The sequence below is a fragment of the Magallana gigas genome, chromosome 4 (assembly GCF_963853765.1).
Source record: "Magallana gigas chromosome 4, xbMagGiga1.1, whole genome shotgun sequence".
NCBI classification, from domain to species: Eukaryota; Metazoa; Mollusca; class Bivalvia; order Ostreida; family Ostreidae; genus Magallana; species Magallana gigas.
Window position 1 is genome coordinate 20,028,122 of NC_088856.1, and position 12,630 is coordinate 20,040,751.

The 12,630-nt window shown below is 31.1% G+C and overlaps 1 protein-coding gene across 1 annotated transcript; it reads left to right on the plus strand.

Moving 5' to 3' along the window:
* Nucleotides 1-377: 377 nt before the first annotated feature.
* Nucleotides 378-6,674, plus strand: LOC109618217 (deubiquitinase OTUD6B-like). Its single transcript, XM_034451636.2, has 5 exons — nucleotides 378-889; nucleotides 1,056-1,248; nucleotides 3,675-3,988; nucleotides 4,092-6,351; nucleotides 6,576-6,674. Exons 1-4 carry the CDS (start codon nucleotides 460-462, stop codon nucleotides 4,370-4,372), a joined length of 1,218 nt encoding a protein of 405 aa, XP_034307527.2. The 5' UTR covers nucleotides 378-459; the 3' UTR covers nucleotides 4,373-6,351; nucleotides 6,576-6,674.
* The last annotated feature ends 5,956 nt before the right edge of the window (nucleotides 6,675-12,630 follow it).

Below are 12,630 nucleotides of genomic sequence, written 5' to 3' on the forward strand. Positions count from 1 at the left end.
TCTAGGGCAGAACAAATTAGACCGGGCCTCGTTAAATAAAACATTTAAACAGAGATAAAAATACTTTAGGAGATTAAATACAAAAAAAAAATCTATTATGTGGTTATTATTGTGTGCAATCCTTAGATTGTTAATGCCAGTGTTGTTCATATGAAGCATTCTTAATATTTGATCATCGGTTTTGATTTATTTTCATTAATCAATTCCTGCAAAACCTCGTCTTGCTTTTAAAAAATACATTTAGACAAAATACATGTATAAGTAGAAAGCACTTTTTTTCTCTAATCCATTAAACCGCATTTATAGGTCAATTTTTTTCCTTCCGTTTAAACCTTTTTTTAGATTTCCTCAATTTTGAGAATTTGTAAGTTGGCACTTAATGGACGTATTTCGGAGGAAGTAGTTCTCTGTGGAAGTTTTATGTATTCCTTATCATCGTAAGTTACCAATAATAATACAATGTCGTTGGTGAATATTGCACAGATGATTGAAAAAAAACTACAAAAACTTGAACCTCATACATTCTGGCGAGATAAAAACATCCGAAAGTGTGAGACTGAAAAATCATATATTTTTGGCAATAGTTTAACTGGAACTATAACGGAGCCATTACTTCATGAACAACAAAGTGAAATTGATTCCGAGGATAGAGACTTTTTCGATAACATAAAACAAGATCAACATTTATTTGAAAACCCAGAAGATGATTCAGACATTCTGGAAACAGAAAATGATTTAAGTGATGATGTTGATGAGACAGATTACTTTGACAGCGAAGATGAGTACTGGGATAGCTTTATTATAAAAAATATAGAGGAAAATACATCTCCATGCCGACACTGTCTCTCTTATCATCTTCCTCGGAGTGTCCATGAGGAAAATGAAACATGTATGATAATTTTAATTTTAATCAACACGTTCCTTTCACACCACTGGTTTTCAGTAAACAGCCAAATCATATAAGTAAACGTCAAGTATGCTAATTAAGATTTATTTCAATTAAAATGTTGTCATTTAATAAAATAAAAACCCACTTGTGAATGATATCTACATAGGTATATACGAAGAACCATACGATCTGTCTCCATGGTATACTCCAGCAATACAAAAGTTTGTCAAAGACAACAATTTTGAAATCAAAGATGTCTACGGCGATGGAAACTGTCTTTTTCGTGCCGTAGCCGATCAACTCATGATCAATGGTTGTCCAGGACATACCGAAACATCGCTACGTGAAATAGCAATAAAGTAAGACTTAGTTTAAAATATTGCTGCAGGTTTTTAACTGGAATTCATTTCGCTAACATCTGTTATTGAACGGGAATAACCATGTTTTCGAAAAAAAATAAGAAAAAAAAATAAAGAAACATGTTCCTGTCCCCGGAGAAATTAGGAAACATATGCTAGATACTGAATATATATAATTATATTGTAATATTGTAAAACATTGATTTCTAATAAGTTAATTTCTGTTAACATAATATGATGCTATTGGATAATCTGTTAATCTTGGATGAGTTCATACTCTGAGTTACATATGTAAAAGAGTATCTAAAAACCCATACCAGATAGATGTGAATAAGACTTTCTATTCTTATTATGTTTCTAGTGGAAAAGAACTCCTTAAAAAATTAATATACATGTAATTAGCTTCATTCATACATATGTAAGTATCTTAGAAAAAATACTAATTGGAATATTTACTTGATTTTCTGAACAAAGACCACAATAAATAAAAAAAATAAATAAATAAAAAAACAATTGTGTAAACTTTTATTACTAGAATTAGTCTGGAATTGGTTTAAGATAGAATAATTGATGTTAATTGAATTTAATATTTCTGTTTGTTTTGATAACTATTTGTCTTGTTTGGAAAATATTATAATAGAAACATTCATAGACTGCAGGATTTACTTATTTTATCATTCCTATCAATCAGTACATTTTTGCATGTAAATACCAGCAAACGAAAGCTCGATCCGTATACTTTGGTTGTCTAAAGAAAATAATAATAGGATTATATAGAAAAATATTTACTATGGAAAGAATGTAAATATAATGGATATGAAAGACACCAGCAAGGCATCTGTAATAAATGATAATTGTCTATAATTATAAAAAAGGAACATCATATAATAATATATTTTAAGAAATATATTTGTACAAAAATTTTTTCAGCACACACATAAAACCATAAACACTATCCCCTCCCCACACCCCATTTACTCATCCCCTTTCTTTATCTATCTTCTTCATAAACCTCAGTCTCGTTGCAATTATATATACAATAATGTTATATATGCTTATGTTTACATGGTGCGAATGTATGTACATACTATGTATATATACATATTTGTATATGTGTATAGTCTGAATAGGCATAATATTTGTTGAGGTATTTTTCTCTGCTGTATTGTGCTTATAACAAATACATGATTTCAGAAATTATGTTCTTAATCTATGCCTATATGTGCTATAAGTGCTTTGACATTGATAAAAATAAAAAAAATATATAACATAACAAAAAACCCCAACAACTTTGGAACATTTTAGAACTTTTTTTTTTTTTTAAATTTTATCAATCAAAGTTCAAATACTAATCTGTAACTTTTGTTTGCAAACTCACCATTCCCCCATGCATCACTCAAAAAACTTGCAGATCCTTTTAATATCATTGACGGCAAATAGGAATCTTAAAACCTGGCAAGATGGTTTGCATCATTTTTAGCCGGGCTCTGCTGAAAGCAGAGTCCTGGCTGTAGGCAGGCAAATCGCCAATGTTACTATAAATAGCACAACTTCAAAAGTAAATAAAAAACCAAACAGCGTCAAAGTAAAAGCTTCCGCTATACCAAATAGTTACACAAAGAGCCACGTTTTTAAAAGTGTTGGCATTTTAATTGTTTCTTTTATTTTAATTTCGAGAGAATTGTCTATCTTTTTTAGTTTTCTTATTAATAACTTGTTTTAAAAACAAGACTATGCATTTTGAACGTTTTTCTACTAGACAGACATATTTTTGTTTATAGCCGCTTACAAAATTTGGTCGCTCTCTGACGCTTTGCTGACATTAAAAGCATATGAGAGAGAGAGAGAGAGAGAGAGAGAGAGAGAGAGAGAGAGAGAGAGAGAGAGAGAGAGAGATTTTCAGTCTTTACCATACACTTTGCATAAAGACACACCAAAAGAGACCGGCTTTCAGTACTTCAGTACTTTGATGTTATATTAGTTGATATTATATTTATGTCTGATCTTTCCATTAGCGCTCTACTAGCGAAATCGCTGTCCCTCTTTATTAGTTTCAAAGTTCAAGTACATTGTGATAAAATCATCTCAGTTATTCTATCCAAAAATGTTAACAAGTATTCCATGAACTTCCCTCATACTTCAGATAGCTCTCAAATGCATCAACTTACTCAATTTAAATTGCACTAATAAGGAAATGATTACGTATATTTGAAAATTCCATCTAGTCAATTCTAATAATAAAGTATTAAAGTTAAACATGAAAAATTTCAAAATGTTAAAAAAAAAAACCCATATTTTTTCAATTTCTTACGTCTCTCTTTTAAAGTTTATTGCAAATCAAATATTTTTTTCTTCAAATCATTCGAGATTATAAATAACTATATGTTGTAAAAAAGCTTAAATAACATTGTTTTGCACCATTTCAGACACCTAGAAAACTATTCATCCATTCATCCACAAGTCGCTTCATTTGTATCCGGAGAAACATGGGCACATTATCTCCAAAGGATGAAAAAACCAGTCGAATGGGGCGATCATATCCTCTTACAAGCATTGGCTGATGTATATCTTCTGCATATCAGTATCTATAATTTTAAGCACATACGTACCAAACGTATCGATATTGCCAAAGAACAACCCTCCTCAGTGACAACAAAATTCCACATTGATATTGGCCACATAAGAGAGTCCCATTATTTTAGTCTTCGTCCTTTGCAATGGCTTGCAGAAATACCTTACAGTAAATAAAGTCTTTGTGTATTATTTCAAATATGGTTTGAATTAATTTAAATTATTTGAATTTTAAATGTTTAAATTGCAAGGAATAATAAATATCTTTTCAGGGGCTCAAATATTCCGTATGCTAGTGACCAACACCGATAAATCTTCAGAAGAAAGAATACAACTTTTAGAGAATAAATTTGCATCGGTGGTTAAGAAGCACTTCTCCAAGTATCATTTAGTCAACGATATTCAATTTGTAATACAATATTTTTCATTTCATAAAGAAAGCAAAACTCTTGAAGATACCAATCCTCAGTGCATATTTTTTTCTTATAATGGAGGAGACTTGCAGCAAGAGGAAACAGAAGGCATGTATTTATCTTTAGGTTATCCAGTATAATTTACTGTACATTTCATTTTTTTTCTTTCATTCATTGTTTTAATGTTATTGTTTGTTTTTTACAGACTCACAAAAGGCGTTAATTAAGGAAGAATTGTTTATTGATCCTGTTTCGGGATTACCATTACATCATTTAACATTTATCGTAAAACATGTATTTCCGCTTCACATGTTTTACAAGAGAATCTCGAATAATGTAATTCGACCAGTTAACTGTGTTGAAGACGTATTTTTTCATTTTCTAGGAACCCAAGCGGATGAAAGCGTAATATTACTTAAAAACATTCATCGAAACCGGGAACCTAAATCAGAAAACAATAGAATCGTTGTTTTTGTAACGGAGAAATTAGCACTTTTTCCGAATTCATCCGTACAACAGACACACAATTCAGAACTATTATATGTTGATTGTTCTGAAACCTATCCAGGGTTTTGTAGACTCAGTCTGTTTTCGCCAAATGCGTGTCGCAAACGAAGTGACTCTGAACAATTGGATCCAAATAGATACCAGAAAGCATTCAAAGTACCCGATCATTTACCATCGTTATTGAAACTGGAAGATGACGATAAAATTCATTGTATGGGTGTTCTTTGTTTGACCTACCCTTTTCATCGTCGCTGGGAAGGGGACAGAAATAGGTCAAATTTCCCCTCACAGTTTCTTCTTAGTTCTATCGCTCAATTAGGATGTACTTTAATTCCAAGATCACACCCAAAAAGCGCATGCCCAGAAATTGAGTGGCAATTTGATTTTTCCATGGCTGAGCACACCATGTTTAGAAGTCTTACCGAATTACAGCTACACGGTTTTTTGGTCATTAAAGTACTTCTTGAGAACATAACACCTACTCCACCTTACAAAACAAAATATTTAAAGTCCGTCTTTTTGATGACCTGTGAAGAAGTGTCCTTTCGTTGCTGGGAAACAAATTTTAGCGGATGCCTCCTGTATGTCTTAGACTCAATCATATCATGTTTGAAATCAAGGTTCCTTCCAAATTATTTTATGCTTGAAAATAATCTCATCGATTGTCTCGAGGAAGAAGACATCAATGTGCTCTGCACTTCAATTGAGTATGTTCGTCTTTTTCCATCCAATGCGATTCAAATTGTTGCTGAGAAATATGGATATGCACACGGGTCAAACTTAATCAAACAAGTTATTTCAAATGCGAAAACATTTACCGAAAACAAAAATATCGAAGCATTCTATGATTTTTGTGGTCCATTAACAATAGCAACAGCTAAAGTGTTGGCCAAGATGGGTTGCTATGATTCATCGCTTGATATCCTCCAAGAGAGATTTGAACAGAGTCTTTTGATACCAGAAATAGGACTAAGACAAACGTCTTTAAACTTTTTAGATTTATTTTTGTCCGCTTTAACGGAAATTAAACAAAAAGCATCTCGAGTAATATTATCAAGGATGTATGACGCTAGGATGGGATCAAATGTAACTAAAACGATTTTAAAAAAGAAGGGAACATGTCTTCAAACATGCTTGCCGTGGACAGTTGATAAACGGATAGGTTGGCTGGGCGTTCACTCAACCCAATTAGGAGATTTAAGCGCAGTTGCAAATTTTTTGTTCAATTATAGTAAGAGAGAATATTGGAGGAGAAATGTAGTGCTTGCTGAGTTGGCACTTACTACAGGAATTCGATGCATTCAAGAAACATTGAAGATTTTTTCATTATCTGAAATAGAAGAAAACAAGGATATTGAATTAAAAGCTGAAATAGATTCTCAAAAAACATTGGTAATGAAAAAACTAATTCCTTATTATGTTTTCTTATTCAGTGTTTCAAGGATAGATTTTACAGTTTTGCCATTGATAAATTATATGAACGACATTGAAAAACTTTGCAACGCATTTCCGGAAATGGCTGGATTGGTCAGTTCAATGTTTGCTTACACACGACAACCTCATAAAGAAAAGGAATACGCTAGAAAACTCGTTGATTACATTTTGGGGAAAGGTGAGTTTGTAAAATATTTTGTCTAATATTTAAGAGTATCAATTTACAATAATCATAAAGTTATTTAAAGAGTTATAGATCTAATATGCTAATCTGAAAATTTTAACAACTTTGCTAAGAATTGTGATAAAAACTGATTTAACCGATGAAATTAAAATTTCGTACTACGTGTATCATGATATCTAATCTTTTTAAAAACAGATCTTCTGCTGTTGTTGTTGTAGATATGGAGCCCATTCCGATAGGAGGGAGGTCATTGCCTTCTGACTTAGTCTAAAAACAGATTGTATAATATTTTAACAGCAGCCCCCCCCCCCCCCCCCCTCCCCCCGTGTTGTCTGGTTTGCATATGATTTGAATTGTATCAATTTTACAAATGTTGAAAACATAAGACTGCTCATTAAATACTTAGAAAAGCTAGTAAATTAGATATTTTGTTATATACCAAGTATTAAATGCCATACTTGCCATATACGCTATATTAATTATTTGAATTGTTAACCAAATACAATCACAATTTATAATAAATTATTTTCATGACATTGTTTCAAATGTTGTTTAGCCATGCAATTCAAATTCTCATTTAGAATTGCAGACATTGTTAAGCGCAGTTGCAAATTTTTTGTTCAATTATAGTAAGAGAGAATATTGGAGGAGAAATGTAGTGTTTGCTGAGTTGGCACTTACTACAGGAATTCGATGCATTCAAGAAACATTGAAGATTTTTTCATTATCTGAAATAGAAGAAAACAAGGATATTGAATTAAAAGCTGAAATAGATTCAACTTAATTGCTGTGACAATTTTAAATCGTTCAAAATAAGGGAAAAAAATTATAAATGGTCATAAAAGGGCTTTATTCAATTTTACATATACATCAAGATCAAAAAGCGGTTATACTTTATGATTTTATGGTTTTTTTTGGTGTTTTTGTTCTCGCCTTTTTTGTTTTTGTTTTTTGTTTTGGTATTCATTGAAGAATGGAAATGTACAAAATACCATCATCTTTGGTGCAACGCTCTTCTTCAATTCATTTTGAAACATTGGCATTGTAAAGCCGTTTAATTTGCATTGTCAATTATGGCATTTTCAAAAGCTTTACATTCCAATCACTCTCTGTATGGTGTGAAGATTTGAATCGAATAAGAATATGTTCAACATACTTTTAGATCGCCTTGGCCGGGGGCTCAAGTGGGCTTTTCTGCTTTAAATTTTATTCACATTTTCATCTTTTTCTCCAAAATCACTTGGCTTATTGGAATGCAAGTTTCTTCAAATCAACCGCCACAACATTTTTAAAGGAGAGATAATTTAGAATTATTGAAAAAATCCGTTCAAGTTTATTTTTTGTTTTGTTTTGATAAGAATACGTCTGGAATAAAAAAAAAATGTTTGCCACGAGTTGATTTAATTAATTTTTTGAGGAGAAGTACAATGTACTTCTTTTATTTTGAGACCAATTCACAATCTGCACAATTGCTAGTATTTCTTAGATTTGCTCACACTTTAAAGGCTATATAAATTAACGAAAAACAAAAACATTTTATACCTTAAAATTGCGAACCATTGTCGTTTCTTTTGATTTAAATTAGGGTATTAGTCTTTTAATAAACGTATATTGTTAACTCGATTTAATACTGGTCGATTGAAATTATTTATTTTTTTTGGTTTGACTCTCATATCGATCGATGCAGGGGTTTGAATTACATGAATCGTGTTCAGTGATACAATGACATTAATTGTCAATACCATACATCATATGATGGACGTTTCCCGGGAACAACATATCTAATGAGAGGTTTCAAAGTTATTTCAAAATGTATTCAATAATGTATATATCAACTGAGTATTTCTGTCATATTTCTAAGAAAACCGTTTTAGTTCAAAGAGTCATTGGGGGGGGGGGGGGGGGGGGGCTTGACGTAGTTCAAAATGCTGATTAAATACAAACACTATTTTTTTTTAGATTTTGTTATATCATAGTAGTAAAATTTTTGTTGATTTGAGGATATATTTGAAACTTTAAAAATGTTAATATTTCCATTTTAAACAAGGGAGGTAAAGGGGGTTATTCGTAAAATATAATGAAAGACACTGACCTTGTTTTTGTTGATCAGCATTAGGAGGACTTCTCGTGATAGCATGCAACATATCAAAACATAATGTTCAATAAATTTCTTTTTGTTGTCATCCTGTCACTTTTGTCACCTTGTGACCATATTAGGAATTTGAAACTGAAGGTTTTAAAATGACTGGGTTTTTTTCGCTTATTTTATATTTTGATATCTAAAATTGCAAGCACTTTCACTAATTCCTAAATCCATTACCATTTGTAGAATTGAAGTTTAAAGCAATATGAGCTGCATTTTCATGATGATTTTTTTCAACGAAAATGTTATTTTCTAAAAAAAAATGACAAAAATATCATGGTTTTTAAATTTCTTTTCGCCAAATTTTTGTGAGAAGGGCCATTAAGGAGCATTAATTGGAGCGAAATTAAATAATTGCCGTCCTGTACAAAAATTGATTTGTTATATGGTCCTTAGTAGAGATATTTTTCCTCTGACAAAAATTGATGATTTTTTCCAACCCTATTTATCAAAAAAGTTAAAGTTATATGCAGACTTAGCATAGTAGCAGGTTTTTACAGCAAAATAAAATTCTAAAAAATACAGCTCATATTGCTTTAAGATTTCTTGAGTTGTTCTAGTAAACCATTTTTTTGATTACATAATCACTGAAATAAAAAAAAATAAAGACAAAAGAGGAACTGCCTTCCCCTTAAAAATCCTTTCAATCAATAATTGTTAGGAGGTTTCCTAGTTTAAAGGACATCATAATAATAATCAATAATGATTATTAAAAAAATAATTATGTTGCTACTAAAATTGAGTATTTAGAAATCCTTACCTTTCGAAAATAAAATTGAATGGAATTTTGCGGTTGTATCTTACAATTAGTTTGTAACGTATTATTTTTCTAATAAATAAATGTATTGATAAACTTCAAGCACAGTATGAAATTCAATGACCATCTTTAAGTTCTCCGTAAAGGTGGCTCAAAGATGCTTAAAGGTAGTTAAAGATGGCTGCTAGGTCCTAAAAGGCGGCTTAAAGATTGTCTTTAAGCCACCTTCAAGGAGAACTTATAGGTCCTTAATGTTTCAACTATCTTAAGCCACCTTTAAGCTACCTTTAAGCCATTTTAAAAAATCTGTATTCAATATTTTGCTTATTTACCGACGAAATATATTAATTTTATGACAATTTAAGGTAACTCCACAAACGTAATAATCTCTGATGAAAGATGAAAAACAGAACTGATTTCAACTAAATAAACTTGAATTTCATCAATTATTAGAAAAAATACACATTTCATCACACTTGTTGAGATGTCAGATAAACATGAAATAGAGTTTATTTCAGCATCAGAAAACTGTACTTTTTTGTGAAAAGTAAAATCTGTGTATGCAGAAACTTTTTTTTATCTTTTTTAATTTCATTGTCAACCGTGTTAGAAAACTTAAACTACAAACACATTTTAAAATTAGTTGTTGGGATTAGAAAAATTATAGCATTCAACTAAAAGAAAAGTCAGACAAAGAGTTATTTCCCCTTAGCATAGATAAAATGTATAAAAAATAGGAAATGTAGGATAAAATTCAGCTCATTAGATATCTTGAACTTAGCAGTATTTTAAATTGCGTCCATGTGATTATATTCACATAAAATAAATAAAACTATCTATGCACAAATTTCATAGAATTCAAAGTTTTACAATAAAGTATGACATCACAGAACACTGGATCTACTTAAATCAGCTGTGATCTCCTCAACCTATATGCGAAGTATTTATTTGAAAAAAAAGCATAGCCGTGCGTCTGGACAAAAACACACCTGTTGTGTATATCCTATATATTCTGTGTTAGTTCTAGGGTTTTTTCTGAGGTTTATCAAACAATAAATTTTCATTAGATTATACAAAGAAATAAAAGCATGTCTTGATACACAACGCAGCGATCTTAACGAGTGAATTTGATTATACATGAACATGTACAATAAAAAGGTAAATAATGTATATTCTATCGCACGTTTCAATGGTTCCAAGACAGAAAAGGTATTAAAAACGGTTTTTGCTCTAAAAACAAATAAGAAAAAAATAATCAAAATTAACAAGACGAGAATTGAACCCGGGACCTTCGTTTGCTTGCATCACCTCACTCTTTCTGCGCCACGGCGACCTATATCTTATAAGTCGTTTTTATATCCTATAAATCAATGGCTATTGAATCAATTTAATGAGTGAAATTTTTACTTGAAACGATTTGACTTCCATTCAGTTTGTAACAATCAATTGTATCTAATTTATAAATTACATGCATGCATGTATTTAAAATGAAATACGGTACTTATTCATCAGTGAAAAAAATATTATACTGAATGGAAACTATTAGGCTTACTAGTACTTTGTTAATAAATTTAAACCGGGTAGATGTACGTACACCTAATTCATACCTAATTGAAATGCAAGATAGAAGATGAAAATATTTTTAAAATGCATTGTAACTATTTGGGTATTAGTTCTACGCATTTTCCCGTTTTTCATGATCACGGCGCCGTTCCAGCAAGTATAATTTTAATAATATTGATTATTATACATTTACAACGCTCGTACAAAAATTTTGACCCCCCCCCCCCCGAAAAAAAAATTAAAGAATTTTATATCGGCAATCTGTGTCCATTGGAGCAGTGTTTATAATAGCGATCTGTGTACAAAGGAGCGACTACATTGTATGTGTTTACACAAGCAAATCTTGGGTGTAGATACATGTTTCTGAAATGTTGTGATGACAAATAAAACCGCCTGGAGCCCCCCCCCCCCTTCCTTGGAAATTATATCATCACTCGGATCACCCATCCCATCCCTATAAAAATTCAATTTATGTATTGAAGATTAATCTGTTCAGCTTGATCAAACTTGGCTTAAAGGGAACTTAAAGATGGTGAAAAAGACAAGTTGAAAGGAGCGTAAATACCACTTAAAATGCTTAAAGGTGACTTAAAGATGGCTTAAAGGTGACTTAAAGAAGTTTGGACATTAAGGCCCTATAAGCTCAGCTTAAAGGTGACTTTAAGGTGGCTTAAAGATTGTATATTCTTTAAGCTACCTTTACGCCACCTTTAAGGACTTAAAGATTGTTTTCTAGATTAAAGAATAAAATGTCTTAAATGATTATATTCTTTGGTCTACGTTTGTCAATAATGAAGGAACGTCAATGCATGAATGCATTCTCTCTCTCTCTCTCTTTCTCTCTCTCTCTCTCTCTCTATCTCTCTTTCTTTCTCCCTCTCTTTTACTGGAAGGGGGAGGGGTGGGTTTGTTTCTACTGATTTCTTCGATAATTTAGAACTATTTTTGGATGGAATCAGACAAGGACGAAAATGCATTTTTCACTTTTTCCATGAAACCATCAGTACCTGGTTGTACCAGGATCAGGATATTATTATCAAGAGCACTTTATATCTTCCGCATCAGAAAATAATATAAATATAGAATGCATACGTGTATTTGTACTGCTATGATGTGATTGGTGTATATTATTAATGAAATGCTTGTTTTGACTGTTTGTGGATGGGTTAAACGATGAATAAACATTCAATCTTTGATGACGAGATAACAATATATTGCGAAGAATTGAGAAAGAAGAAACAGAAATTACACGCTTATACAAATGAGATACAGTGATAAAAAAGACACATTTAAGTGATAATATTCAAAATATTATTTTAAACATATAGTAATTATTAGCATTATATGTTGCAATGTTTTTGTAAATGCATTGATATAATAACTATATAAATATAATTATATTGCCTAGCGATACCTTAGTCAGGAAGAACATAACAATTATTATTGATTCAAATTGAATCATAAAAAACCCAACAAAATTGATATATTTTCAAATACCCCTCCCTTTTTATCCCTCAATCAAAAACAGTGAAGAAAGCTCAGTAAGAAAAGTTGGCATATAATTTAACATAAAAAGAATAAAGTCTGGTGTTAATTTACGAGGAGACGAGATACGCGCAATTAAGTATAAAAAATGGGTGTCTTTATTTGCTTTTTGCAAAATAAAAACCAATACACAGGCAAACATGTTACTTCGTGTGTAATAATTACCATTTAATGTATATATCATACATTTGAATACTATTTATTAAAGACAAATACATAAAACAAAAAAGTTTGGGGTACGTCCAATGAAAAACAACTACACAGT